Source organism: Pristiophorus japonicus, chromosome 1 (genome assembly GCF_044704955.1).
Source record: "Pristiophorus japonicus isolate sPriJap1 chromosome 1, sPriJap1.hap1, whole genome shotgun sequence".
NCBI classification, from domain to species: domain Eukaryota; kingdom Metazoa; phylum Chordata; class Chondrichthyes; family Pristiophoridae; genus Pristiophorus; species Pristiophorus japonicus.
The window spans coordinates 85,646,025-85,661,709 of NC_091977.1; the positions used below are offsets into that span (position 1 = coordinate 85,646,025).

At 45.1% G+C, this 15,685-nt stretch overlaps 1 protein-coding gene across 2 annotated transcripts in view; it reads left to right on the top strand.

Moving 5' to 3' along the window:
* The first annotated feature begins 708 nt into the window (after positions 1–708).
* cbwd (COBW domain containing) overlaps positions 709–15,685 on the top strand; it is a 95,122-nt gene continuing 80,145 nt past the window's right edge. The window contains exon 1 of one of the 2 annotated variants that reach the window (XM_070881554.1): positions 709–817. Coding sequence is in view for 1 of the 2 variants with exons in the window: in XM_070881544.1 (XP_070737645.1) it covers positions 1,466–1,484 (19 nt within the window). In the remaining variant the exon portion in view is untranslated. The other variant, XM_070881544.1, reaches the window with a different exon arrangement.

Here is a 15,685-nt window from a genome sequence, read left to right on the forward strand (position 1 = left end):
GTAATCTCCTCCAGCCCCCAAACTCCTACAATTCTAGCCTCTTGAGCATCCACGATTTTATTCACACCACCATTGATGGCCATACCTTCAGCTGCCAAGGCCGTAAGCTCTGGAATTTCCTCCCTAAACCTCTCTGCCTCTTTTTCCTCCTTTGAGATGCTCCATAAAATCTACATTCCGTTATTGCCCTGATATCTCCTAATGTAGTTTGGTGTCAAATTTTGATTTATAATACTCCTGTGGGACATTTTACTACATTAAAGGTGCTATATAAATACATATTGTTGTTTTCCCCATCTAATCTGAAATTAGCCTAGAAGCTTGTATGGAGCATAAACAAGGGCATAGACCAGTTGGCTCTGTTTCTGTACAGTAAATTATATGTTTCAGTCTTGGAACAGGCCCCGAACTTTATTTGTGTTGATTGATAGTAATTAAAAAAATACGGAAAGATGAAATCAAATGGATTGAAGATCAACTAAATGGTCCGAGTGAAATCGTCAATACATTTTTGAGAACTGGGGGCTGACAGTAGTGTAATTCGGAGACAAATGCAACCAAACCAAATACTGGTGCGGCATTTATTTCTATAGCAGCAACAAAGATCGCGAGCAATGGAACGTTGAGCCGCCGGCACCAGGTTCTATGGAACTGTGAGCCGCCGGCACCAGGTTCTGCGGCTCGAGACTGCTGGGCCTGGAACGCTCGGCGCCGCTCGTCGTGTGCACGAGCTGGAGCCCGTGTGACACCGGAAGCGCAGCTGCAGAGAGAGCGATCACTGAGTGATAAAGCCAGCAAGGCAACTTGTACTGAGACGGTGAGGGATTCCAGCAGCACCTACACACAATGACAGACGTGTTATTTATGTTTACAGGATAGTTATAGGAAAACTAGAATAATGGCTGGAGCTTTATTGGGACGAGCACCGCTGATGTTGCAGATTCGTTTCTAACACATTCGTTATTAATGTTAACTTTACTGTGCCAAATAAGAAGCATGGCAGGCGTGTACATAAATACACAAAAGCTGAGATTCGGAATCTCTGTCGGTGATAGTGAGCTTGGCTCTGTATTGGCAAATGCTCTTGTGATTTAAAAAAAACCCAGCACAGAGGTCGATTTACTTAACGCAATTGTGCTGGGGTGTGGGACATTTGAAGAGCCTTGTATGTAATTGAATAGTTGGTGCTGAACAGAGAACGCAGAAGGTAGTTACCATGGCAGAGATCTGTCGTGCTGACTAATCGCCTTGAATTAATTTGGAAGAGTCATTGGTGAGCCTGGTTTCCAATGGGAGATATTACAATACATGGTCCATGCTGACCAATTAACTGCATCCTTAGAAATGAAGATGGTGTGTTAAACCGATTTCTGGACTGCCATTCTGCATAGAAACTGCTATGCTCATAATAAAGGATGAAATTGAGTGCTGTCTACAATGAGCAAGTGTGACCTTAGCTCCTTTAATGCGACTCCAGAGTGCAGGTACGTCGTGGGTGGCCTGCTTATATACTGGGATCCCTTGGGACTCTGGTGGTAGTGTAATACAGGTTACAAGGGGTTAAATGTATAACATCACTCCCCCGTGAAGTCAACAATACATTTATTTACAAGATGAGACGATCTGGGGCTTTGCGCTCCCTTGTCGATCGTTTCGGTACAAATGTGGGTGTGGGTTGGTTGGTCAGTTCTTCACTGGGCTGTTGGGCAGCCGGCCTTGCCGGGCTGCTGGGGATGGTGAGTTCGGCTTCGTGGTCAAGCATGATGTCAGTTGCCACTTGTGTGTGTGTGTGTGTTGGAGGGTCAAAGTTGGTGGTGTCTTCTTCGGGTTGTTCGTAGCTGTTGGTGAACCATAATTTGATTTGGTCCAAATATTTTCTGTGTGTTTGTCCTTTCGCCAGTTTGACCTGAAACACCCTGCTCCCCACTTTGGTTGTGACTGTGCCAGCGAGCCATTTGGGTCCATGTCCATAATTGAGCACAAAATACACAGGATCATTGATTTCAATGTCGCATGACAAATTTGCACGGTCATGGTACACACTTTGTTGATGCCGCTTGCCCTCGACGTGATCATGGAGATCAGGGTGGACAAGAGAGAGCCGAGTTTTTAGCACCCTTTTCATGAGCAGCTCGGCTGGGGGAACCCCGGTGAGTGAGTGGGGTCTGGTGCGGTAGCTGAGCAGCACTCTGGACAGCCGGGTCTACAGAGAGCCTTCTGACACACGTTTCAAGCTTTGCTTGATGGTCTGAACTGCCCGTTCTGCCTGGCCGTTAGATGTGGGCTTGAACGGGGCAGATGTGACATGTTTGATCCCGTTGCGGGTCATGAATTCCTTGAATTCAGCACTGGTGAAGCACGGCCCATTGTCGCTGACTAGGACATCAGGCAAGTCGTGCATGGCAAACATGGCTCGTAGGCTTTCAATAGTGGCCGTGGACGTGCTTACAGACTTATCGAACATTCAATCCATTTTGAGTAAGCATCCATGACAACCAAAAACATTTTGTCTTGAAATGGGCCCGCATAGTCCACGTGGATCCTCGACCATGGTTTGGAGGGCCACGACCACAAACTTAGCGGTGCCTCTCTGGGTGCATTGCTCAGCTGAGAGCAAGTGTTGCACTGGCGCACGCATGGCTCTAAATCTGAATCAATGCCTGGCCACCACACATGGGATCTGGCTACGGCTTTCATCATTACAATGCCTGGGTGGGTGCTGTGCAGTTCACATATGAACGTATGACAAACGTAGGTCCCCTGCAGTCAGAATCAGGGGAAGTCATAACTGGGAACAAAGAAATAGCAGACCAATTGAACAAGTACTTTGGTTCGGTATTCACTAAGGAGGACACAAACAACCTTCCGGATATAAAAGGGGTCAGAGGGTCTAGTAAGGAGGAGGAACTGAGGGAAATCTTTATTAGTCGGGAAATTGTGTTGGGGAAATTGATGGGATTGAAGGCCGATAAATCCCCAGGGCCTGATGGACTGTATCCCAGAGTACTTAAGGAGGTGGCCTTGGAACTAGCGGATGCATTGACAGTCATTTTCCAACATTCCATAGACTCTGGATCAGTTCCTATCGAGTGGAGGGTAGCCAATGTAACCCCACTTTTTAAAAAAAAGTAGGGAGAGAGAAAACAGGGAATTATAGACCGGTCAGCCTGACATCAGTAGTGGGTAAAATGATGGAATCAATTATTAAGGGTGTCATAGCAGCGCATTTGAAAAGAGGTGACATGATAGGTCCAAGTCAGCATGGATTTGTGAAAGGAAAATCATGCTTGACAAATCTTCTGGAATTTTTTGAGGATGTTTCCAGTAGAGTGGACAAGGGAGAACCAGTTGATGTGGTATATTTGGACTTTCAGAAGACTTTTGACAAGGTCCCACACAAGAGATTAATGTGCAAAGTTAAAGCACGTGATTGGGGGTAGTGTGCTGACATGGATTGAGAACTGATTGTCAGACAGGAAGCAAAGAGTAGGAGTAAATGGGTACTTTTCAGAATGGCAGGCAGTGACTAGTGGGGTACCGCAAGGTTCTGTGCTGGGGCCTCAGCTGTTTACACTGTACATTAATGATTTAGACGAGGGAATTAAATGTAGTATCTCCAAATTTGCGGATGACACTAGGTTGGGTGGCAGTGTGAGCTGCGAGGAGGATGCTATGAGGCTGCAGAGTGACTTGGATAGGTTAGGTGAGTGGGCAAATGCATGGCAGATGAAGTATAATGTGGATAAATGTGAGGTTGTCCACTTTGGTGGTAAAAACAGAGAGACAGACTATTATCTGAATGGTGACAGATTAGGAAAAGGAGAGGTGCAACGAGACCTGGGTGTCATGGTACATCAGTCATTGAAGGTTGGCATGCAGGTACAGCAGGAGGTTAAGAAAGCAAATGGCATGTTGGCCTTCATAGCGAGGGGATTTGATTACAGGGGCAGGGAGGTGTTGCTACAATTGTACAGGGCCTTGGTGAGGTCACACCTGGAGTATTGTGTACAGTTTTGGTCTCCTAACTTGAGGAAGGACATTCTTGCTATTGAGGGAGTGCAGCGAAGGTTCACCAGACTGATTCCCGGGATGGTGGGACTGACCTATCAAGAAAGACTGGATCAACTGGGCTTGTATTCACTGGAGTTCAGAAGAATTAGAGGGGACCTCATAGAAACGTTTAAAATTCTGACGGGTTTAGACAGGTTGGATGCAGGAAGAATGTTCCCAATGTTGGGGAAGTCCAGAACCAGGGGTCACAGTGTAAGGATAAGGGGTAAGCCATTTCGGACCGAGATGATGAGAAACTTCTTCACCCAGAGAGTGGTGAACCTGTGGAATTCTCTGCCACAGAAAGTTGTTGAGGCCAATTCACTAAATATATTCAAAAGGGAGTTAGATGAAGTCCTTACTACTAGGGGGATCAAGGGGTATGGCGAGAAAGCAGTAAGGGGGTACTGAATTTGCATGTTCAGCCATGAACTCATTGAATGGCAGTGCAGGCTCGAAGGGCCGAATGGCCTACTCCTGCACCTATTTTCTATGTTTCTATGTATCTCTGCCTTTCTTGGGCAAGGCCACACAATTGCCCCACAACAGACAATCCGCCTGCAGGGACATTTCGTCTTTGCGCCTGTGGAAGAGCTTAATCGCCTCCTGCGTCTCTGCTGGGACACTGGACCAGCTCCCACGGAGGACACAGTTTTTTTTACCAGGGACAGTAAAGGATTCTGGCTGATCCTGGTCCTGATCTGGCGGGCCGTAACGGGGGACTTTTCATTCTCGAATGCCTCCATGACCATGAGCAAGTCCGCTGGCTGTGCCATTTCCACCCCGGTGGTGGGCAATGGCAGCCGACAGAGAGCACCTGCGCAGTTCTCTGTGCCTGGTCTGTGGCGGATTACATAGTTGTAAGCCGACAGCGTGAGCGCCCATCTTCGGATGCGGGCAAAGGCATTGATGTTAATCCCTTTCCTCTCAGAGAACAGCGATATGAGCGGCTTGTGGTCAGTTTCAAGCTCAAACTTGAAGCCAAATAAGTACTGGTGCATTTTTTTTTACCCCGTAAATGCACGCCAGAGCCTTTTTTTCAATCATGCTGTAGGCTCTTTCGGACAAACTTATGGACACATAAGCGACCGGTCGCAAGATCCCTGATTCGTTAGCCTGTTGTAACACACAACTGACCCCGTATGACGATGCATCACAAGCTATCACTAATCGTTTACAAGGCTTATACAGGACAAGCAGTTTGTTTCAACACAACAGATTTCTGGCTTTCTTAAAGGCAGCCTCTTGTGAATTCCCCCATACCCAGTAGCGCATGTAGGGGTTCTAGCAGGGTGCTTAACCCAGGTAGGAAATTACCGAAATAGTTAAGGAGTCCCAGGAACGACCGCAGCTCCGTCACTTCTGTGGTCTCCGCGCGTTCTTGATGTCCTCCATCTTGGCGTCGGTGGGCCTGATTCTTCTTCCCAAGAACTCGACTTCCTGCGCAAGGAAAACACACTTTGAGCGTTTCAACCTGAGCCCCAAGCAATCCAACCGACTAAGAACCTCTTCCAGATTCTTCAAGTGCTTACTGGTGTCCCGACCTGTAACCAATACGTCGTCCTGGAAAACCACGGTGCGAGGAACCGACTTTAGCAGGCTCTCCATGTTCTGTTGGAACATTGTGGCTGCCGACCGAATCCTGAACGGGCACCAGTTTTAGATGAACAGACGTTTGTGCGTGTTGATGCAGGTGAAGCCTTTCGAAGACTCCTCCAGCTCCTGCGTCATGTAGGCCGAGGTCAGGTCCAGCTTGGTGAACATCTTCCCTCTAGCCAGGGTCGCGAATAGGTCGTCTGCCTTGCGTAGCGGGTACTGGTCCTGTAGCGAAAAACGGTTCATCGTTACTTTATAGTCCCCACAAATTCTAACCGTGCCGTCCTCTTTAAGTATCGGGACAGTCGGACTAGCCCACTCGTTGAATTCCACCGGCGCGATGATGCCTTCTCACTGCAGCCTGGCCAGTTCAATTTCCACTTTCTCACGCATCATGTATGGTACCGCCCGTGCCTTATGGCGGATGGGTTGCGTGCCGGGAACCAAATGGATCTGCACTTTTCCCCCCGAAAAGCTTCCGATGCCTGGCTCGAACAACGGGCACATGAGGCGTCGTCGAAGGACGAAAGCACTCGAATGTTGTCCCAGTTCCAGCGGATTTTTCCTAGCCAGCTTCTGCCAAACAGCATGGGGCCATCCCCTGGCACAGTCCACAGCGGGAGTTCGTGTACTGCTCCGTCATAGGGGACTTTGACTTCTGCACTGCCAATTACAGGGATTAGTTTCTTGGTGTAAGGCCTTAGTTTGGTGTGAATGGGGCTGAGCTTGGGCCTGTGTGCCTTGTTGCCCCACAGCCTGTCAAAGGCCTTTTTACTCATTATGGACTGACTTGCACCCGTGTCCAGTACCATAGATACTGGAATACCGTTCGTTTCAACTTTCAACATTATTGGTGGACATTTTGTAATGAATGTGTGTACCCTGTACACTTCTGCCCCCTCGGTACAAGTCTCCAATTCAACCTGATCCACCGTGGATCGATCTTCCTCTGCAATGTGGAGTGGTTTGCAGGGTTTGTAGCTCACCTGCATATTCGCTGGAGGTGTCCCATTGTTCTGCAACCGTTGCACGCATAGTGTTTGAAACGGCATTGATGGGGCCGATGATCACCTCCACAACGCCAACAAGGTGTTAACTGCCTCGCATTAACGATTGATGGCGGACTCTGGGTCATCTGAGGTCGGGCAGCAGTAGCTGGCATGTACGTTCTGCCATGTATATTTCTGCTCGAAACCGACGTTACTTTCTGCACAGTACTGGCCGAAACTTCTTTGGAAAATCTATTTGGTGTTGTCGCTGGTGGATGTAAATGCCTGGGCTATCGTTACGGCTTTACTTAGGTTCGGAGTTTATACAGTCAACAGTTTGCGAAGGATTGTCTCATGGCCAATGCCCAGTACAAAAAGGTCTATAAGCATTTCTTATAGGAATCCCTCAAACTCACAATGTCCTGTGAGGCGCCTTACTTCGGTGACATAGCTCGCCACTTCCTGGCCCTCCAATCGTTGACACGTGTAGAACCGATATCTTGCCATCAAAACCGATATCTTGCCATCGCTTTCCTTAGGATTTAGGTGCTCGCGGACCAGCATACATAATGCTTCATAGGATTTCTCTATTGTTTTTGCTGGAGCTAGGAGGTTCTTCATGAGGTCATAGGTTGTTGCTCCACAGACAATTAGGAGGATCGCCCTTCGTTTGGTAGAGTTCTCATCCCCTTCCAGCTCGTTGGCCACGAAGTATTGGTCGAGTCTCCCCACGAAGGCCTCCCAATCGTCACCTTCTGAGAACTTCTCCAGTCTCTGTGTGTCAATGCGAGGAGCATTCATAATAAGATGGATGAAATAACTGCGCAGATAGCTGTTAACGGATATGATGTAATTGGGATTACGGAGACATGGCTCCAGGGTGACCAAGGCTGGGAACTCAACATCCAGGGGTATTCAATATTCAGGAAGGATAGACAGAAAGGAAAAGGAGGTGGGGTAGCATTGCTGGTTAAAGAAGAGATTAACGCAATAGTAAGGAAAGACATTAGCTTGGATGATGTGGAATCTGTATGGGTAGAGCTGCGGAATACCAAAGGGTAGAAAACGCTAGTGGGAGTTGTGTACAGACCACCAAACAATGGTAGTGAGGTTGGGGGTGGCATCAAACAGGAAATTAGGGATGCGTGCAATAAAAGTACAGCAGTTATCATGGGTGACTTTACTCTACATATAGATTAGGCTAACCAAACTGGTAGCAGCATGGTGGAGGAGGATTTCCTGGAGTGTTTTCTAGGGATAAGGGATAGTTTTCAAGACCAATATGTCGAGGAACCAACTAGAGAGCAGGCCATCCTAGACTGGGTCTTGTGTAATGAGAAAGGATTAATTAACAATCTTGTGCGAGGCCCTTTGGGAAAGAGTGACCATAATATGGTAGAATTCTTCATTAAGGTGGAGAGTGACACAGTTAATTCAGAGGTAAGGGTCCTGAACTTAAAGAAAGTTAACTTCGATAGTATGAGACGTGAATTGGCTAGGATAGACTGGCAAATGGGTTGACGATGGATCGGCAATGTCAGACATTTAAAGATCACATGGATGAACTTCAACAATTGAACATCCCTGTCTGGCGTAAAAATAAAACGGGGAAGGTGGCTCAACCGTGGCTAACAAGGGAAATTAGGGGTAGTGTTAAATCCAAGAAAGCGGCATATAAATTGGCTAGAAAAAGCAGCAAACCTGAGGACTGGGAGAAATTTAGAATTCAGCAGAGGACGACAAAGGGTTTAATTAGGAGGGGGAAAATAGAGTACGAGAGGAAGCTTGCAAGGAAGATAATAACTGACTACAAAAGCTTCGATAGATATATGAAGAGAAAACAATTAGTGAAGACAAATGTAGGTCCCTTGCAGTCAGAATCAGGTGAAGTTATAATGGGAAACAAAGAAATGGCAGACCAATTGAACAAATACTTTGGTTCTGTCTTCACTAAGGAAGACACAAATAACCGTCCGGAAATACTAGGGGACCGAGGGTCTAGCGAGAAGGGGGATCTGAGGAAAATCCTTATCAGTCAGGAATTGTGTTAGGGAAATTGATGGGATTGAAGGCCGATAAATCCCCAGGGCCTGATCGTCTGCATCCCAGAGTAGTTAAAGAAGTGGCCCTAGAAATAGTGGACGCATTGGTGGTCATTTTCCAACATTCTGTCGACTCTGGATCAGTTCCTATGGATTGGAGGGTAGCTAATGTAACCCCATTTTTTAAAAAAGGAGGGAGAGAGAAAACACGGTATTATAGACCAGTTAGCCTGACATCGGTAGTGGGGAAAATGTTGGAATCAATTATTAAAGACGTAATAGCAGCGCATTTGGAAAGCAGTGACAGGATCGGTCCAAGTCAATTTATGAAAAGGAAATCATGCTTGACAAATCTTCTAGAATTTTTTGAGGATGTAACTAGTCGAGTGGACAAGGGAGAACCAGTGGATGTGATTTATTTGGACTTTCAAAAGGCCTTTGACAAGGTCCCACACAAGAGATTGGTGTGCAAAATTAAAGCACATGGTATTGGGGGTAATGTATTGACGTGGATAGAGAACTGGTTGGCAGACAGGAAGCAAAGAGTAGGAATAAATGGGTCCTTTTCAGAATGGCTGGCAGTGACTTGTGGTGTACCGCAAGGTTCAGTGCTGGGCCCCCAGCTATTTACAATATACATTAATGATTTGGATGAAGGAATTGAATGTAATATCTCCAAATTTGCAGATGACACTAAGTTGGGTGGCGGTGTGAGCTGCGGGAAGGATGCTAAGAGGCTGCAGGGTGACTTGGACAGGTTAGGTCAGTGGGCAAATGCATGGCAAATGCAGTATAATGTGGATAAATGTGAAGTTATCCACTTTGGTGGCAAAAACCGGGAGGCAGAATATTATCTGAATGGTGACAGATTAGGAAAAGGGGAGGTGCAACGAGACGTGGGTGTCATGGTACATCAGTCATTAAAATTTGGATGCAGGCACAGCAAGCGTCGAAGAAGGCAAATGGCATGTTGGCCTTCATAGTGAGAGGATTTGAATATAGGAGCAGGAGGTCTTGCTGCAGTTGTACAGGGCCTTGCCACACCTTGAATATTGTGTACAGTTTTGGTCTCCTAATCTGAGGAAGGACATTCTTGCTATTGAGGGAGTGCAGCGAAGGTTCACCAGACTGATTCCCGCGATGGCAGGACTGACATATGAAGAAAGACTGGATCGACGAGGCTTATATTCACTGGAATTTAGAAGAATGAGAGGGGATCTCACAGAAACATTTAAAATTCTGTTGGGATTGGACAGGTTAGATGCAGGAAGAATGTTCCCAATGTTGGGGAAGTCCAGAATCAGGGGTCGCAGTCTAAGAATAAGGGGTAAGCCATTTAGGACCGAGATGAGGAGAAACTTCTTTACTCAGAGAATTGTGAACCTGTGGAATTCTCTACCACAGAAAGTTGTTGAGGCCAGTTCACTAGGTATATTCAAAAGGGAGTTAGATGTGGTCCTTACAGCTAAAGGGATCAAGGGGTATGGAGAGAAAGCAGGAATGGGGTACTGAAGTTGCATGATCAGCCATGATCATATTGAATGGTGGTGCAGGCTCAAAGGGCCAAATGGCCTACTCCTGCACCTATTTTCTATGTTTCGATACCAACTGTTCTTTGCATTTTTGCACGGTTGTTCGTTACCTCTTTGCCAATTGCTATGCTCATAATAAAGGATGAAACTGAGTACTGTGTACAATGAGCAAGTGTGACCTCAGCTCCTTTAATAAGACTCCAGAGTGTAGGTACCTTGTGGGTGTCCTGCTTATATACCGTGCTCCCAAGTGCTGCTGGAATCCCTTGGGACTCCAACAGGTAGGCCCTCTGGTGGTAGTGTAATACAGGTTACAAGGGGTTAAATACATAACAGAAACATAGAAAATAGGAGCAATAGTTGGCCATTCGGCCCTTTGAGTCTGTACCGCCATTCAATATGATCATGGCTGATCCTCTATCTCAACACCATATTCCCACTTTTTCCCCATATCCCTTGATGCTTTTGGTTTCTCGAAATCTATCTATCTTCCTCTTAAATATATTTAGTGACTTGTCCTCCACAGCCTTCTATGGTAGAGAATTCCACAGGTTCACCACCCTCTGAGTGAAAAAAATTCTCCTCATCTCAGTACTAAATTTCCTACCCCGTATCCTGAGACTGTGACCTCTTATTCTAGACTTCCCAGCCAGGGGAAACATCCTCCCCGCATCCAGTCTGTCCAAGCCATTCAGAATTTTATATGTTTCAATGAGATCCCCTCTCATTCTTCTAAACTCTAGTAAATACATGCCTAGTCGACCCAATCTCTCTTCATACGACCGTCCTGCCATCCCAGGAATCAGTCTGGTGAACCTTTGCTGCACTCCCTCTATAGCAAGTATACCCTTTCTTAGGTAAGGAGACCAAAACTGCACACAATACTCCAGGTGCGGTCTCACCAAGGCCCTGTATAACTGTAGTAAGACATCTTTGCTCCTGTACTCAAATCCTCTTGCAATGAAGGCCAACATACCATTTGCCTTCCTAACTGCTTGCTGCACCTGCATGTTTGCTTTCAATGACTGGTGTACAAGGACACCCGGGTCCCTCTGTGCATCAACACTTCCCAAGCCATCACCATTTAAATAATACTTTGTCCTTATGTTTTTCCTCCCAAAGTGGATAACTTCACATTTATCCACGTAATACTGCATCTGCCACGTGTTTGCCCACTCACTTAACCTATCTAAATTGCCTTGCAGCGTCTTTGCATTCTCCTTACAACTCTCAATCCCAGCTAGTTTTGTATCATCAGCAAAGTTGGAAATATTACATTTGGCTCCCTCATCCGAATCATTTATATATATATTGTGAATAGCTGGGGCCCAAGCACTGATCCCTGTATTAGTCACTGCCCGCCACCCTGAAAAAGACTCGTTTATTCCTACTCTCTGTTGTCAGTTAACCAATTTTCAATCCATGCCAATACATTATCCCCAATCCACGTGCTTTAATCTTGCACACTAACCTCTTATGTGGGACTTTTATCAAAGGCCTTCTGAAAATCCCAATACATTACATCCACTGGTTCTCCTTTATCTAATATACCAGTTACATCCTCAAAAGACTCAAGTAGGTTTGTCAAACATGATTTTCCTTTCATAAATCTATGTTAACTTTGTTTAATCCCGTTGATATTATCTAAGTGTGCTGTTATCACATCCTTTATAATAGACTCCAGCATTTTCCCTACCACTGATGTCAGGCTAACCGGTCTGTAGTTCCCTGTTTTCTCTCTCCCTTTTTTAAATAGTGGGGTTACATTTGCCACCTCCAATCTGCAGGAACTGTTCCATAATCTAAAGAACTTTGGAAGATGACAACCAATGCATCTACTATTTCCATGGCTACCTCTTTAGTACTCTGGAATGCAGATCATCAGGCCTTAGGGATTTATCTGCCTTTAGTCCCATTTGTTTCTCCAGCACTATTTTCTTCCTAATAATGATTTCCTTGATTTCCTTTAATTCCTCTTGCTCACTAGATCTTTGGTTCCCTCGCATTTCTGGGACGTTCTTTGTGTCCTCTTCTGTGAAGACAGAACCGAAGTATTTATTTAATTGTTTGTTTCCCATTACAAATTCTCCCGTTTCTGTCTATAAAGGACCTACATTTGTCTTCACTAATCTTTTTCTTTTTACGTACTTGTAGAAACTTTTGCAGTCGGTTTTTATGTTACTTGCAAGTTTACTCTCATACTCTATTTTTCTCCTCTTAATCAATCTCTTGGTCCTTTTTTGCCAAAAGATATAACAATGATTTAGACTTCAACGTAAGGGACATGATTAAGAAGTTTGCAGATTATATAAAAATTTGCTGTCTAGTTGATAGTGAGGCAGAAAGCTGTGGACTGCAGGAAGATATCAATGGACTGGTCAGGTGGACAGAAAAGTGGCAAATGCTATTCAATCCGGAGAAGTGTGAAGTGTAATGCATTTGGGGAATGCGGGGAATGCTAACAATGCAAGGGAATACACGGTAAATGGTAGGTTACTGAGAAGTGTAGAGGAACCTTGGAGGGCATGTCCAGAATCCCTGAAGGTAGCAGGATAGATAGATAAGATGCTTAAGAAGGCATATGAGATACTTTCCTTTATTATTTTCTACATTACAGCAGTGACTACATTTCAAAGGTACTTCATTGGCTGTAAAGCGTTTGGGACGTCTGGTGGTCGTGCAAAGTGTTATATAAGTGCAAATCTTTATTAGCCGAGGCATAGAAATATAAGAGCAGATAGGTTTTGCTTGAACTGTATAAAACACTAGTCCATAGAATCATAGAAATTTACAGTACGGAAGGAGGCCATTCGGCCCATCGTGTCCGTGCCGATCGACAGAGCTATCCAGCCTAATTCCACTTTCCAGCTCTTGGTCCATAGCCTTAAGCTTAAATAAAGGAGACTATGAAGGTATGAGGGTGGGATTGGCTAAAATGGACTGGGAAAATAGATTAAAGTGTAGGACGGTTGATGAACAGTGGTGTACATTGAAGGAGATATTTCACAACTCTCAAGAAAAATATATTCCAGTGAGGACGAAAGGTTGTAAGAGAAAAAATAGCCATCCGTGGTTGACTAAAGAAATAAAGGACGGTATCCAATTAAAAACAAGGGCATACAATGTGGCCAAAACTAGTGGGAGGACAGAAGATTGGGATGCGTTTAAAAGCCAACAAATAATGACTCAAAAAATGATTAAGAAAGAGATGATAGACTGAAAGTAAACTAGCATGAATATAAAAACAGATAGCAAGAGTTTCTATAGGTATATAAAAAGGAAAAAAGTGGCTAGAGTAAATGTTGATCCCTTAGAGGATGAGACCGGGGAATTAGTAATGGGGAACATGGAGATGGCAGAAACTCTGAACAAATATTTTGTATCAGTCTTTATGGTAGAGGACACTAACAATATTCCAACAGTGGAGAGTCAAGGGGCTATAGGGGGGGGGGGGGTGGAACATAGAAACATAGAAAATAGGTGCAGGAGTAGGCCATTCAGCCCTTCGAGCCTCCACCACCATTCAAGATGATCATGGCTGATCATGCAACTTCAGTACCCCATTCCTGCTTTCTCTCCACACCTCTTGATCCCTTTAGCCGCAAGGGCCACATCTAACTCCCTTTTGAATATATCTAATGAACTGGCCTCAACAACTTTCTGTGGCAGAGAATTCCGCAGGTTCACAATTCTCTGAGTGAAGAAGTTTCTCCTCATCTCAGTCCTAAATGGCTTACCCCTAAACACAATCACAATCACTAAGGAGGGGTACTCAGTAAGATAAAGGCAGACAAATCCCCTGGACCTGATGGCTTGCATCCTCGGGTCTTAAGAGAAGTAGCGGCAGGGATTGTGGATGCATTGGTTATAATTTACCAAAATTCCCTGGATTCTGGGGAGGTCCCACCAGATTGGAAAACTGGAAATGTAACACCCCTATTTAAAAAAGGAGGCAGACAAAAAGCAGGATACTATAGACCACTTAGCCTAACATCTGTGGTTGGGAAAATGTTGGAGTCCATTATTAAAGAAGCAGTAGCAGGACATTTGGTAAAGCAAAATTTGGTCAGGCAGAGTCAGCATGGATTTATGAAGGGGAAGTCATGTTTGACAAATTTGCTGGAATTCTTTGAGGATGTAACAGAGTGGATAAAGGGGAACCAGTGGATGTGGTGTATTTGGACTTCCAGAAGGCATTTGACAAGGTGCCACATAAAAGGTTATTGCACAAGATAAAAGTTCATGGGGTTGGGGATAATAATAGAGGATTAGCTAACTAACAGAAAACAGAGAGTCGGGATAAACGGTTCATTCTCAGGTTGGCAATCAGTAACAGTGGTGTGCCGCAGGGATCAGTGCTGGGATCCCAACTATTTACAATCTATATTAACGATTTGGAAGAAGGGACTGAGTGTAACGTAGCCAAGTTTGTTGACGATACAAAGATGGGAGGAAAAGCAAGGTGTGAAGAGGACATAAAAAATCTGCAAAAGGACATAGACAGGCTAAGTGGGCAAAAATTTGGCAGGTGGAGTATAATGTTGGAAAGTGTGTGGTCATGCACTTTGGCAGAAAAAAAATCAAAGAGCAAGTTATTATTTAAATGGAGAAAGATTGCAAAGTGCTGCAGTACAGCGGGACCTGGGGGTACTTGTGCATGAAACACAAAAGGTTAGTATGCAGGTACAGCAAGTGATCAGGAAGGCCAATGGAATCTTGGCCTTTATTGCAAAGGGGATGGAGTATAAAAGCAGGGAAGTCTTGCTACAGTTGTGCAGGGTATTGGTGAGGCCACACCTGGAATACTTCGTGCAGTTTTGGTTTCCATATTTATGAAAGGACATACTTGCTGTGGTGGCAGTTCAGAAAAGGTTCACAAGGTTGATTCCGGAGATGAGGGGGTTGACTTATGAGGAAAGGTTGAATAGGTTGGGCCTCTACTCATTGGAATTCAGAAGAATGAGAGGAATGGCGGAACAGGCTCGAGGGGCCGTATGGCCTATTCCTGCTCCTATTTCTTATGTTCTTGTTGGTTATGGCACTTCAAATGCACATCCAAGTACTTTTTTGTGGTGAAGAATCTGCCTCTACCACTCTTTTGGGCAGTGAGCTCCAGACCCCCACCATCCTCTGGGTAAAAAAATGCCCCTCAAATCCCCTTTACACCTCCTACCAATTACTTAAAATCTATGCCCCCTGGTTGCTGACCCCTCTGCTAAGGGAAATAGGCCCTTCCTATCCACTCAGTTAGATTTCACATAATTATGGATAAGGACAAAGATATAACAGAAGTACAGGTTCTAAATTGGGGCAAGGCCAATTTTACTAGGTTGAGAAGTGATTTAGCAGAAGTTCCCACAAAGAAAAAGGGTAGAACTGCCAAATTTAGAGCCCCCTGAATGACAAAGTTCATACAGGTTAAGATGAAGCAAAAAAGGGAAGCTTATATCAGATACCGAGAGCGCAATACTGCAGA